The 15050-nt window shown below is 39.3% G+C and overlaps 1 protein-coding gene across 3 annotated transcripts; it reads left to right on the top strand.

Annotated features, from left to right (window-relative positions):
• The first annotated feature begins 3365 nt into the window (after positions 1–3365).
• LOC117914398 (endonuclease III homolog 1, chloroplastic-like) lies at positions 3366–15049 on the top strand. 3 transcript variants are annotated; one of them, XM_034829741.1, is made up of 11 exons: positions 3366–3506; positions 3634–3758; positions 4808–4871; positions 5103–5171; positions 5651–5769; positions 5961–6027; positions 7097–7188; positions 7410–7547; positions 7642–7746; positions 8507–8590; positions 14725–15049. In XM_034829741.1, exons 1-11 carry the CDS (start codon positions 3383–3385, stop codon positions 14866–14868), a joined length of 1131 nt encoding a protein of 376 aa, XP_034685632.1. In that variant the 5' UTR covers positions 3366–3382; the 3' UTR covers positions 14869–15049. The 3 variants fall into 3 exon arrangements, with proteins under 3 accessions (XP_034685632.1, XP_034685631.1, XP_034685633.1); XM_034829740.1 differs by lacking the exon at positions 14725–15049 and adding an exon at positions 14475–14678; XM_034829742.1 differs by lacking the exons at positions 3366–3506; positions 14725–15049 and adding an exon at positions 14475–14679 and having other exon boundaries at positions 3671–3758; positions 4794–4871.
• Position 15050: the final 1 nt, after the last annotated feature.

Raw genomic sequence — 15050 nt, 5'->3', positions numbered from 1 at the left:
CATGCATAAACTTAAATTCTAACATTTTTTATTTATTTAACTATGCTTTGTTATTTTAATTTTATAGGTGGAGAGATGAGTTTCGGACTACTTCCATTAGCATGCACGTCTTAGCTCAGTATAGGCACCATCTTGATCGACTTACAGCAGATCAGGTGATAAAAGTGTGATTCATTTCTTATACTTGTTTCTCTAAACAAATTTTATACCACTGATTATATCTAACGTTTCTTGGGTACAGATTATATGGCAGCCTTATGTTGATGACATGAATGTTGGTCTTCCTGATTATTGTACTGCTGGGAAAGATATATGGTGCACTATCTCACCTTTGATATGTTTCCACATAATTGAATGGCATAGACCTGATCGAGTATTGCGGCAGTTTGGTTTTCGTCAAGGGATTCCTCAACCATGTGATAATGAGTCAATCTTACACAAGTGTGATTTGAGAGGTAGACATGATGTTGATTGGACTACTCGACATGGAGACTACATTCGACGTTGGAGCTCTAGGCGTGAGCATATTGCTAGAGGCGAGATGGCTATAGGTTCATTAGGGTATCATGATCCATACATGGTGTGGTATCGCTCCATTACTATTCGGTTTCTTACTCGGACTGGGTCCTTCCACGAGCTATTGGTAATTTTTATGTTTTATCTTTTTATTAAAGTTTATTTTATTTTTATAAGAATTTAATTTAACTCTTATTTGATTTACAGACTACCAGCATACACCAGATATATGATATTGCACCTCCAGATGATTTTCGCATTCGCAGGCTATGTACTACTGTATTAGAGGCCATACATGAGATGGATCGCTTAGATGCTCCATTTAGTGTTGATGCTACTACACAGCTCCAGCCTCCATCAGGAGATGTACGACCTACACGACGAGGGCCTCGTACGAGAGAGATTAGGCATACACCAGTTGTTCCCCGAGTGGGACCATCGACTGACATTAGTCCACCTCATCAGCAGCCGACATCATCCATTACTCGATCAGGAGGTGTACGGACTAGAGGGGAGGGCCTCATACGAGGAGTAGTCCACCACCTCATCAGCAGTCGATATCATCCATCACTCGATCAGGAGGTGTACGGACTAGGGGAGGAGGGCCTCATACGAGGAGTAGTCCACCACCTCATCAGCAGTCGATATCACCCATTACTCGATCAGGAGGTGTACGGACTAGAGGGCGAGGGGCTCATACGAGAGGGACTAGCCATACATCTGTTCTTAGAGATGCACCATCGACTGACATTAGCCTGCCACCTGTTCAGGAGACTCCTATTACACCTATGGACGTGCCATCCACTCCACCTGTAGTACCACTTGTTGCATCATCACCACCATCGATAGAGGCTTCTTTGGTTCATGAGGAGTTAGTTCATATAGCAAATGATGATCAACAAGGACAAGAGACTAATCGTGGTCGAGGACATGGTCGAGGACGTGGTAGGAGACGTGGTCGTGGAGCTCATGGAGGGTTACATGTTAGCCCCATAGAGCCACTAGTGGAGCATGCACATCATAGACGTCCATTACGGAAGAGGAAGGCTCCTTCGTGCGGTACACATTGAGGATGTTACTACATATGACTTATATTTTGGATACTATTAGTATTTTGCATATGATTATTTTGGACAGATACTCAAGATGTATGTTTTTACTTGTTATATTTTGGATTAACTAACTTTTTATTAACGTAAGTTCTATAGTATTCTATCTATTTTGGACTTATTTTACACAAAATAGTATTGTTACTATTTTGGAAAGGTGTTGTTATTCTCTATTGGTTTACTTGTTTTCATTGGTTTTGGATTGAATGTGAAAATACTGATTATAATGTATACAGGTGATAAACTTTGCACATTTGGTTGTACAGTAGGTAATACTAATTAAGAGATAGAATTTTTTTTTTCTTTTGTGGAAGGTGTCTCTTCAAGAGACACCTTCAGTATAAATTCGAAATTTTCTACTATGTATGGAAATTGTGGAAAGTGTCTCTTCAAGAGACACTTTCAGTATAAAGCGAAATTTTTTAACAAATAATGAAAATTGTGGAAAGTGTCTCTTGAAGAGACACCTTTAGTATAATTTTATTTTTTTGGGAATTGTAGAATGTCCCTTTTCAAAATTCGAAATTTTCACTGAAAAATTGTTGAAAGTGTCTCTTGAAGAGACACTTTCAGTATAAACCCAATTTTTTAAAAATGATGAAAGGTGTCCGAGTATAATTTCAGTTTTTTGTGATTATGGAAGGTGTCTCTTCAAGAGACACCTTCAGTATAAATTCAAAATTTTCCACTGTTTGAATGAAAATTGTGGAAAGTGTCTTTTGAACAAGCACTTTCAGTATAAACTCAATATTTTTTAAATTGCGGAAGGTATCAAGAGACACATTTCACAATTCCCAAAAAATGGAATTATATTGAAGGTGTCTCTTCAAGAGACACCTTCTATTATTTTAAAAAAATTGGGTTTATACTGAAAGTGTCTCTTGAAGAGACACTTTCCACAATTTTCATACATTAAAGAGAGACATCTTTAGCTTTAAAATCATTTCCACAAATAAAATACATATTGGATTTTGTGGAATTGTGTAAAGTGTCTTTCCAAGAGACATATTTAGTATAAATCTAATTTTTTGGAATTCTAGAAAGTGTCTCTTCAAGAGACACCTTTGGTATAAATTAAAATTTTTAGGAATTGTAGAAGGTGTCTCTTCAAGAGACATCTTTAGCTTTAAAATCAAATTTATAAGACATTCAAAATTTTCAAATTGTGGAAAGTGTCTCTTCAAGAGACACCTTTAATGAATATTGGATTTTTTGTCACGTGGAAAGTGTCTCTTCAAGAGACACCTTTAATGCATATTGGATTTTTTGCCACGTCGAAAGTGTTTTTTCAAGAGACACCTTTAATATAAATCAAAATTTCTGGAATTGTAGAAGATGTCTCTTGAAGAGACACCTTTAGCTTAAATTCAATTCTTTCATGATTTTGAAAATTGTGGAAGGTGTCTCTTCAAAAGACACCTTCCACGTGGCCAAAACTGCCGTAAATCTGTCAATATTTTCAAAACTACCATTTTTTAATTATAATTTTTTAAAATTGCCGCAAAAGTTAAAAAAGCCCGCCAATTAGGCTATTCTTATGCGATTTTAGATGACAAAATTTAATGTAAATTAAATCAATCATGAAATAATAAAAAATAAATATTAATAATTAAATTAAATGATTAATTATGTGAGCTAGTAATATCATAATTATAAAAATTAATTGATAAAAAAAATCTAAATGAAAAATCAGAATAAAAAAATAGAATAATTAATTGTATGAACAATCCACTCTCCTGAGTCCTTCCAAATCCCAGATGTCTCACATTCTCCTCAAAAGTTGCACCCTTGCATTGGCTTCTGCCCGCATTACCAGGCCCATGTCCAGAGCAACCTCTTCTTCCAAACCCCCTCTTCCAGCCCTTCAATCCAAAACTTCAGGTGAGGCAAAAATTTCAACCTTTTTTCGAGTTTAAAATTTCGACCCATTTGCTTAAATTATCTATCTTTTGGTATCCCATTTGAATCTCTTGACCCACTTTGGTTCTTCCCTTACTTTTGTTTTCAGCCCATGAAGAATCCTCCAATGGCGTTTCTGGGTCCGAGGTTCGTGTTTTTGTTAGGAAAAAGAGAGTGAAAATGGCTGTTGAAACCCCAGAAAATGAGATTAAAGCTGAACCTCAACAGCAGAAAGTGAGGATTTTTACTTTCATTTATTGTTATTATTTTTGTTTCATCGCAGAAGACCCTTTTTTTTTTCTTTGATTTTTTATTATCATGTGTTTCTGGGGTTTTCTTGTACCATGTTTGGAAACAGAAATTGGAGTGAGAGGAACTGGGGTTTGTTTTCCTTGTGTTGTTTGGTAATGGGAAAAGTCTAAATGTGAAATTTTTGTTAGGATTTGGTCTTTTTTTCCTTTCCCTTTCAGTTGATTCCAAAGAACAGTTTTTTTTTTTTTTCTGTATTCATTTTAGTGTGCTTTGGTTCGACTCCCTTTGTGTGTCTCTATATATAAAAACTTATGACATTTTGTTATTTACTACCATAATTTCTGTAAAATGCGAGTTTGTCCATTGTATTTCCAACCATATGACATGTGTTTGAAATAAGAAACTTACGGTTAAACTCTAGGCATGATGGGGGAATGCCATTGCAGGCAGAGGGTGCAAAATGGAAGGGAATCACTTTTTGAAGTGCTTGCCATTGCTTACAAGTGTTATGGTTCAAGTTGAAGGCGTTTCGAGAATGAGAAGGCCACCTTGAAAACACGTGTTATTGTCGTGAGAAAATACCAGATGTTCCATGGTTTCAAAGAATGTCTCTAGATAGTATGGGGTCAGGATTAAAGAATTCATCTAGTTGTTTCCAGATTGTTGCTATAAGGCTGAGATATGTCATTTCAAGTATAAGAATTAATGCTCTGTTTGAGAGATCCATCTTGACCGTTTGGAAATTGATTAAATAGATGTGACAAACTTTTAGTGATTTATATGAATTTCATCAAATGCTTTATCTTTTTAAATTAAAAGGCATGCAAGAAAGAGGGGCTGCAACCCCAGTACCAGAGACTTCTTCAGTAGCTGCTTTGCTAGTGGTTAATAAGAATACGTTCTTTACATGATTTTTAAACCTTTCAACCAATTTGAATTGGAGTTGAAGTTTCAAATCTTGGTTACACCACATATTGTTCTATAAATAAAAAAAGAAGTCATTTACATCTTGATCAGTTTACTCAATGCAGATCTGTGAACTACCTGACATTGAAGAGTTCACTTACAGAAAGGGCAAAAGATCTACCCATTTAAGTGAGTCCTTCCTTTCACAGCACCATGTTTTCATGTGCACACATACACACACACACGGTTGCAAATACTTGCAGACACATACAAATTTTACACAACCAAGTATTTTTCTTCATTTGTATTGTAAATTACAGTTAAGTAGCTCCTTATATTTTTTGTTTCTTTTAAAAGAAGAGAACTAGTTTTTATAACTTTTGTTCTGACTTTTTTTTCCTTGTGTGAGTGGCTCTGCAGGGAAGTCAAAACCCACCTCTGACGTGCCTCCAGGAGGAACTGAAATTACTTCTTCCATTAGGCCAGCAGGTATACGGAGAAATGCTATGATTCCTGAAAATAGCAGTTTATAATTACGAAAGAGGGGGAGTTAGGTCTCATCAACCAATAACCATCAACAAATGGGGCATTGGAAATTGATGCTTTAAAAGTTGAGAAGGAACTTTCGCGACAAACTCTAATGTCATTATAAAATTTTTGCTGTTAACATTCCCATCTAGTTCATGAACTGTTTGGGTACTCTGTTGCCTGATATAGGTTTTTTGCTACCTTGTGGGGCTTTTCTTATTTGTTTGGACTTTTTTTATTGTCATTTTTTTTTAATTTTTATAAAAGTTATGTTTCTTTGCTTCATGCTCTTTGGTTGAAAACATTAAGGTTTCATTTGGAATTTGGAAAATTTAAGGGAAAGTATGGGAGAAAGAAAATAGGGAAAAGTTGGAACAAAAGAAAAAGTTCGTAGTCCAAGACATAGAGGAAGTCTTAGCCATTTATTCTCTTTGATACAGCTGAACCACCTGCCAATTGGGAAAAGATCCTTGAAGGGATTCGTAAAATGAGGTCTTCTGAAGATGCACCAGTAGATTCAATGGGTTGTGAGAAAGCTGGCAGCTCTCTTCCCCCAAGGGTAAATCTTCTTCAATCTGATGGTGGTGGGAGGAGATACATTAGTAGCATTCTTTAATTAGGGTCCTTTTTTTTTTGGCAAACCATTCACGCTCATGATAAACCATGAATCCTATCTAATTTTACAGGATTTTATTTTTTAGGTGAAGCATGGTTCTCATGAATTATCTTTTATATTAATCTTATTATCAGGAAAGAAGATTTGCTGTCTTGGTGTCTTCACTTCTATCAAGCCAAACCAAGGATAATGTTACTCATGGCAAGTTCTGTTATCATCAGTTTGTTTAGTTATTTTGTAGAAGATTTTTCTATTTGTCAATTATTTTTCCTCCTGTAGAGACTCCATACTTTGAACACTGCACATTACAAGTACCATCAGTAATTCAATACCAGGTCACTGACATGCTGTGCATATTGGTCGAAATCTGGATTCCATCGTGAACCATCACCAGATTTATATAGTCTTAACTTAATCAAAGTGCATGATGGATGAGATTCTCTATTATCCAATCCCTTGTGGTTAATTCAACATTTTGGAATTGTTTAGTGTTAAGAGTAATTTGGTTTCCAGAGTTTATGGGAAGAACTTTGTGAAAAAAATCAGCATGCTAATAAAAAAATGAAAATCAATGTCAAACAAGTGGAGTAAAATCTTCGCATTTGCATGTTATACAACACATGGATTTGGAGTTGTTTCTGAAATTCTTTCTGAATCATGCTAGAATTTCTCAAATAATTTGGAAATAATTCATGATAAGTGTGACATTTTAAGTTTCTAGCTGGGAGAAACTATTGTCAGAAGTGTTTGGTTGCCTACGCATTGTGTTGTTCTTTGGACTCACCAAAAGGCCTAATTAGAAATGTTATTTTCTACTAAGTAGCAGAAATTGTTATTGTTTGGGAATTATTCCTTGCTAAGAATAACTCATTCAGAGTGTACTGAAAAGAACTCTGTTAAAAACCCAGGTTATTTAAAAAAAAAAAAGAAATCAACATTGAGAAAGTCAAGTAAAAGCATTGCATGTTAGATAAAAACACTCAGTTTCTGAATGGGGATGGACAGACTATTGCTAAACAGTTTCGGTTGTTTCCAGTAACGTGAAACAGTATCATGTTGCCCTTCAAAGTTAATGACTTGCATATTACTTGATAATTGGGATATGAGAGATTGTGTATGATTTATAGGCAATGGGTGATGGGTACTAAAGCCGCATGTTCCCCATTTGCCTATGTGAAGAAAGTACTTGGTATTTCCTCTACATAATATTTAGATTATTTGTTTGTTATCCTTTACATAGCTCACATACTGTTATCTACTAGGAGTGCAGGAGCAATACAGCGGCTCCTTCAAAATGGTCTGCTTGTTGCTGATGCCATTGACAAGGCTGATGAAGCAACCATCAAGAGCTTGATTTACCCGGTATGTTCTCTCTCTAGTAACTTGATCTGACTCAGGCTATAGAAAAGCTTGTCCAGTTGTCCTGATATAACTTCAGCCTGGGCCATACTGAAAGGGTGTTTTGGCCTTATACAAGCATTAAATATTCCAATAATTTGATGTTTTAGTGCAAAAGTTCTTTCAATGATCTCGGTTTGTTTCCTTAATTTATGAAGTTTCTGTGACATCTCTGCTTTAATTAGGTTGGATTTTACTCGAGGAAAGCTGGTAACCTTAAAAAAATTGCAAAAATCTGTCTCATGAAATATGATGGAGATATACCAAGTTCATTGGAAGAGTTGCTCTTACTTCCAGGGATAGGTCCAAAGATGGCTCATTTGGTAGGGCTCAATTACACTACTGCCTGTTCTTTTTCTTTTTGCATCAGTATATTACTCCGGTTGCTTTAAGCTTTTTTAGTCTGTGTTTGTGTAGGTCATGAACGTGGCTTGGAACAATGTCCAAGGGATTTGTGTTGATACTCATGTGCACCGCATTTGTAATAGGCTTGGATGGGTGTCACGGCGAGGAACAAAGCAGGTACTTTCGTCGTACTCTGATGATGAGCTCACAGCAAATGTACCTAACCAAGTTTTTCCATTTTGACAAGCTTGTTTTGAGGTTTCACCTTTTCTTCTATGAACTTTCCAATTGTCAATTGAGTAGGATAAAGCTGGACACACATACGACTGACACCCAATATTGAACACCCATCTCTGAACCCATATAATATAGCTATTTTTTGAAGAACTGAATACATGAATCACACCTAATCCTACCCCTAGGGTGACCTATATTCTAACCTAACACTCGGGTTGCTTGGGATGGCCTTGGGATGGGCAAATGCCCCTGATTTAAGTCATGTCAAGTTATAATAACTTCTTGGTATCAGTTCTTCATGACTCAATAGTGTTATTCTGGACTTTCCGAAGTTGTGCCCTTGCTTCTATGCCCCGAGAAGTAGATTATTAGTGAATGAATCTCTTGGGTTGGAGGTGTTTGTTTTCTCTCTTATCACAGTATGGAATCATAAATCAAATCACCAAAATGAAATGAAATAGGAATGAGGTAAATTTTTGGACTTCTAAATGGAACTTAAACAGGTGTAAGAAGACCCTTCAAATACTACGAAAATTACAGTTGTCTCCAAGAATGCTCAATGAATACAATTTTTATGAAAATCGATGGATCATCTCCCCCCTCTTAAAAACTCTTTTGAGAAGAAAATATGGGCAAAATCTCCTTTTTATATTCGAGCAATGGCGTTACAGTATTTGCTAATATGTTTGTGCTTTGCTAGAAAACTTCATCGCCTGAGGAAACAAGAGAGTCGTTGCAACTGTGGCTTCCAAAAGAAGAATGGGTTCCAATTAATCCTCTTTTGGTACGTTTTAACTCTTTTCATTCAGATAATACCATTTTATACTTACACGACTTCATATGCATGCTTATTTGAGTTTCTTATAATATGATACACCAGAGCTTAAATTAACCACTGTTGATTTATTTGGTCCCCCCTTCTGTTGCCAATCCTATAGAGGTGCCTTCTGATAGACTATTTCCAGTACCCCATTCCTCCGGTGCATGCTATTTTTGATTGGAAACGACACAAATATTATTGATAGATAAAAATAAGTACAAAAGAAGGATGAGGAATCCTCCTGCCAAAGAAAGCTAAACTAAAGAAAAATACACTGAAACACAAGCAAACACTCTAAAAATCCTCTCCCTAAGGAGTACACACTGCTATCCAATCAAGATGTATCACATTAAGGGGGTCCCCTTAAAAACCTTGGAACAATAAGCCCAAAGAGAAGCAAGGAAAACAATAGAGTCCCAAAGATACTCTGAATTCCTTGCTTTATCCTCAAAAATCCTCGCATTTCTTTCCCACCACACAATCCGAATAAGAGCGGTGCTTGCCGCTTGCCACAAGGCTATCCCCCTCTTAGACGAACCAAATCCATTAAATTTGATGTGCATCATGTCAAGGATGCTCCTCGGGGGACCCAATCCATCTTAGCTAACTGAAATAGCCTGTGCCACAACCCAATCGTCAAGGAGCAATGAAGAAAAATATGATCAGCTGATTCCCCATGCTTCATGCACAGAATACAAATATCCGGACTAAGGGCTTTGTAGGGTCTTCTCACTTGTAGCATGTCATTAGTATTCACCTTCTTGTGTGCCACTAACCAGATGAAGGACTGCACTTTGAAAGGAACTTGAGAATTCCAAACGAACTTAGAAGGAAAAACCTGAGGAGATCCAGAAAATTGGGATAAAGCTAGAAAGAAAGATTTAACTGAAAAAAGCCCTGAAGAAGATAAGGGCCAAAATCTGGCATCTGGAACCAAAGGAGATAAATGCAATCCATCGAGAGATCGCATGAGGCCTTCTAAGTCCTCTATCTCAGAATCTGACAGATTACGACGGAAATTTAAATTCCAAGAGAAAGGACGAGTAGGACCGAGAACTGAAGAAATAGGTATGTTTTTATCCAAGACTACTCTAAATAGACTTGGATATTGAGAACCCAAAGGTTGGTCCCCCCACCACAAATCTTCCCAAAACCGAATTCTTTCCCCATTTCCTACCACAAACCGAGTAAACGAGGAAAACTCCTGAAAGACTTGAGTAATAGCCTTCCAAGGACAGCGGTGTGACCATCTGACTAATGTGTTAGCATCCCAACCATTGGAGTGTGAACCATAAATGCTAAGTATGACCTGATGCCAAAGAGCTGAACCCTCTCTAGGGTACCTCCACAGCCATTTCCCTAAAAGAGCGAGATTCCTCATAGAAATATTCCCAAAACCCAAACCCCCTATTTCCTTCGGTTTACACACGACATCCCACCTGACTAAATGATCCCTTTTGCCTTCCCCAATCCCTGCCATAAAAAATCCCTCTGCAACCTCTCGATTTTTGCAGCGACTGAAGCAGGTAACTTAAATAAAGACAGAAAGTAACAGGGCATATGGGTAAGGCAAGATTGGATGAGAGTTATCCTCCCTCCGAATGATAGGTATGCCTTTTGCCATCCATCTAATCTTCTTGAAATTCTCTCAATCACAGGATCCCAAAATCCCCCTGCCCTGGGGTTCCCTCCCAAAGGAAGACCCAGATAGAGTATAGGCCAGCCTGAAGCCTTGCATTCAAGTGTCTCAGCCAATCTTGAAATATGAGCTTGATCCAAATTGATACCATAAATATTACTCTTGTCTAGATTGACCTTAAGCCCAGAAATATGCCCAAAAGCTAACAAAAGACTCTTGAGAGTCTGCAAGTCTTCCTCCCTAGTGTTAGAAAAAAAGATGGTGTCATCGGCAAATTGCAAATGAGAAACCCTAGTTCTGTTTCTACCCACCCTGAAACCCTCCAACATATTTCTCTCCTCTGCTCTCAAAAGCATCCTACTCAATGCATCTGCTACTAAAGTAAACAAAAAGGGGGATAAAGGGTCGCCTTGTCTTAATCCTCTCGATGCCTTAACCCAACCTTTAGCGCTACCATTCACCAATACTGCATAAGATACCGATGACAAACATCCACTCATCCATTTTCTCCATTTAGGACTGAACCCCTTCTTCTCCAACACTTGATCTAAAAAATCCCACCTTACGTGATCATAAGCCTTTTCAAAGTCAATTTTAAAGACGACACCTTCCTCCCCTGATCGTCTTCTCTCATCTACTATCTCATTTGCTATGAGAACCGCATCCATTATTTGTCTCCCTTGAACAAAAGCGCCTTGAGTAGAATGGATGGTTTCATGTAAAACCCCTCTAAGACGCCCTGAGAGCACTTTGGCTATTATCTTATAGAGACTAGTGATCAAACTAATGGGTCTAAAATCTGAGATTTTCTTTGTCGTACTCTTTTTGGGCAAAAGAACAATGAAAGAGGCATTAGTGCTTTGATTGATAACTCCGCTCCTATGAAATTCTGCAAACACTCTCACTAAATCCTCCTTAATCACATCCCAACAGTCTTGGAATACTGCAATAGTAAATCCATCAGGCCCCGGAGCCTTGTCCCTATCCATCTGAAAAACGGCTTTAGAAATCTCTTCTTCAGTGAAAGGGGCATCCAAACTTATCGCGCTCTCTTCCGAAATAGGGGACCAATCTAATCCTTCAATACTCCAAGACTCTCCTATAGGACTCGCATAGAGATTTTCAAAGTAAAGTAAGATCTCCTCTGTGATTCTCTCGGCATTATTCAACACTAAGCCCCTCTCATTTTCCAAAGTCTTGATATATTTCCTATTTCGCCTGCCATTAGCCACTTTATGAAAAAACTTAGAGTTGCAATCCCCTTCCTTAACCCATTTCACCCTAGCTTTTTGTCTCCAATGGATTTCCTCCCTCAAAATTAATTCCTCTAGCTCCCCTTTTCTTAAGGCTCTTTGATCTAACAATTCAGAGGTGAGACCCCCATCCTGCTCAATGGCGTCAAAGTTAGCTAAATCCTTGAGGATACTTTTTTTCTTTTCATTAAGCTCTCCAAAAGAATTCTTATTCCATTCCTTCAATTTGGCTTTAACAAATTGTAATCTCCTCATGAACTTGTGGCCTTCCCATCCGTTTCCTTGAAAACCCCTCCACCAGATTCTAAAATTCTCCTTGAAACTAGGATGTTGCAACCACATGTTCTCAAATCTAAAAGGTGTTGGGCCCCACATGAACGGGTTGGTATCCAAAGCAATTGGCCAATGATCCGAGGTCCTTCTGATAAGGGTTTCTTGAATGCCTTGGGGAAAGAGCTGCCCCCACTCGTTTGAGTAAAGAAAACGGTCTAATCTCTTACACACGGGAGACTCTTGCATATTTGACCAAGTGAATGATGCGTTCCGAAGAGGTGGATCAAGCATTTCACATTCTCTAATAAAACTATCAAAGTCCCTCATGCTTGAAGTTAGTCTAGAGCCCCCCAATTTTTCTGTACTTCTCCTTATGACATTAAAATCACCGCCCACACACCACAACGGAAAAGTTAGACCATAAATGTCATGAAGTTCCACCCAAAAATCCTTCCTAAGTGAGGGACTATTTGGACCATAAACTGCAGAAATCCAAAGAGATCCACAGCCCTCCAAGGCAAACTTGACCGATATTGAGAAAGAGCCTAATACCACTTCCTCCTTGCACAACTTTTTTGAGTCCCAAATGAACAAAATCCCTCCTGATGCCCCACACGCTGGGAGAATAACCCAATCCTTATTTCTGACCGTCCAGACACTGCCCACTAGCCTTCTGTCACACTTCTCCTTTTTTGTTTCCTGAATCATCACAACATCCGGATTCTCTGACCTAAGGAAATCTTTAATCACCCTACGCTTAATACTCGAACCCAAACCCCTAACATTCCAACTGATGATTTTCATGGAAAAACACTCAGGCCCTAACCCTCCAAACCAAATCCACCTGGATTCAAACGCCTATGGGCCTCTATTCTTCCTCCTAGAGTACACCTTAATGTCCAGAGAGCATAGAACCTCTCGCACTTTAGCCATTTTCCTAGGGGACAGGCCATCGATAAGAAAGTCTTCCGGTGGGGATGCCACATTAACCCCCGGACTGCCTGACATCAGGTTAGAAGACTTCCCAGGGGTAGATCTCTCGGACATCTGGTCAAAAACAGCTCTCTGATTCTCCTCCTCAACATGGACAGGGATGCCATCAAAATTTAAAGGGCCAACATCACCTATTTCAGGAAAAATTTTAATTTTACCTTGATTTACCGAAGGAGACTGGGAAAAAAATTCTGAATTTGGGAGATGAGGACCAGAGGGACCCGGTAGAGTCTTTTCCAGATTACAGAAAGAAGAAGAATAAGGCTCGGGTGGCTGAGAAGAAAAAGGCAGACTTTCCTCCAAGTTTTCCACTCCCGGAATTTCACAATTTTCTCCCAAAATGATTCCCTTACCTCTGGTTCTTGGAATAGAAGGTGATACCGTGACTGAAGAACCACAAGGATCGTACCCCGCTCGGCCCGTAAATCCTTCTTTGTCGTCTTCGATTTGGGATTTTCGCGGGTCCATCTCTCCACTTGACGTCGAGCTCTCTTCCTTTGACCAGCTGTTGCATTTCCTAGGCAGAAGACAACGGAAGATGGGACTGTCTCTGACTTGAGATCCCAACCCGCCGTCCACTCCCAGATTGCGAGCTTCGCGACGAGGCGCTGCGTTCCGTAGGGGAAGAGGCTCGCTGCTACTCCGTTGTCCAAGACGGCGAGCCGCGCTTGGAAGGAAGGTTTTGGACCACATCTTCCTTGAATCCGTCGTCTTTTCCCCTTGCGTGAAGACTTCCATCTGAACCAGTGGAGCTTTCCCCTTCCTCGCTGCGCTTTCTTCCTCTCGAGGCCTACCTTTTATGCCAGAGGACCTCGAACCTCCTAGAAATTGGCCCAACCCCGACCGGCCTATTGACTTATAGCCCACAGTCCGACGCCCGTAACAATCGTCTTCTGTTTCTGAAAGCGGGCTAGGGTTGGATAAAGTCTGGGCCTGTAACTCATCGGCCCGACCATCCTCTCCAAGTATTACCTCGACGTCGGCCCTCTCATCGACTGAACATAGCTGCGTGGTCGCTTTTGCAGAGGAGCCCACGCGCTGGAGAGAAGAAGATGATGCCGCTGCGTCATGGGCTTGAGGGGCATCTGGGCCAGCTTGCAGCCCACGACTCCTTCTCCCTCTTTGGGCCCTTGCTGGATGGGCTTTAATTGAAATCTCAGGCACTATGGGCCCAAGAAAATTATCTTCTATTAAGCCCAATCTGCTCCCTTCCCTTCCTTTCTCCCTTTTGGCCGCCATGCTTTTACTTGAGCACCGATAGCGTGCCCGAGGAAGAAGCTCCCTACTGTAGCACTCATTACCCCTGATGCTACCTCGTAGCCCCTCTGCAAAATTTGTCGTCTGAGAGACGCAACCCTCTTCTTTCAACCACATTTCTTTGAACAGTTCCTCTGGAAAATGTGTTGTGGTGGGTTAATCTAAGTGATAAACACTGTAGTACACAGAATATGGATGAATGCATTGGCAAATCCAGTACTGTATATAAGTGAACAAGTAGTTGTGCACTGTGAAAGGAAGGGAATTGGGATAATTGTGAACCAATGAGCTGAGCTCTAGCTCTCTTGGCTCGAGTTTTATGGTATGTAAGAGGTTGCAAAGTTCTAATATATCCTAAAAAAAAGGTCTTATATGCACATAAAACATGGATGGTTATCAAGTAGGATGTTAACATGCAATGGTAATTGGACAGGAGGGATCAAGACTTGCCATCGTTTGGACTAAATTGGGGTATCTTCTGCATAGCAAATACCCCGGTGGTAAAAGTTCTAGAAGTGGCCTAGAAAACATCTTTTTATGCAATTTCCATTTTGGCATCTGCAAGAGGTCTACTGCAATGCCCTCCCTTTTTAAGTGAAATTTTATGGTAATGTGAATCAGAATGTTTGTGCCAATCTAACATCTAACACTGCATTTCGTGTGTTGAAATTTGAACAATATAGGTGGGATTTGGACAGACAATATGCACTCCTCTCAGACCTCGCTGTGGAGTGTGTGGTGTAAGCGATCTCTGCCCATCTGCATTCAAGGAGGCACAGAGCCCATCATCCAAGATGAAGAAGCCTGGTACAGACGAGAAGCTTTGATATGTTGGTTTCTTACAATGTGTAATGAAAGGTCCCATTTTTGTGCTCTCCATCCTTCATTGTTTAGGCGAAAAAGCCATTTCTGTTTTGATGGGAGGGAATAGAAACAATGCAGATTTGGAGAATTTGTTTTGTCAACCAACATTGTAATTAGTAATCGAAAGATCAAAATTAACATTCAT

This window comes from Vitis riparia, chromosome 5 (assembly GCF_004353265.1).
Source record: "Vitis riparia cultivar Riparia Gloire de Montpellier isolate 1030 chromosome 5, EGFV_Vit.rip_1.0, whole genome shotgun sequence".
NCBI classification, from domain to species: domain Eukaryota; kingdom Viridiplantae; phylum Streptophyta; class Magnoliopsida; order Vitales; family Vitaceae; genus Vitis; species Vitis riparia.
The sequence above is the reverse complement of the archived record's forward strand: the minus strand, read 5'-3'. Positions and strand labels throughout refer to the sequence as shown.

Bases quoted from the DNA above. Each gene is read 5' to 3' on its own strand.
- LOC117914398 (XM_034829740.1), top strand. From the start codon at position 3,383: ATGTCTCACATTCTCCTCAAAAGTTGCACCCTTGCATTGGCTTCTGCC. The intron at 4,872-5,102 runs GTGAGTCCTTCC...GTGGCTCTGCAG, and splicing joins CAAAAGATCTACCCATTTAA to GGAAGTCAAAACCCACCTCT. The intron at 6,028-7,096 runs GCAAGTTCTGTT...CTAGGAGTGCAG, and splicing joins CAAGGATAATGTTACTCATG to GAGCAATACAGCGGCTCCTT.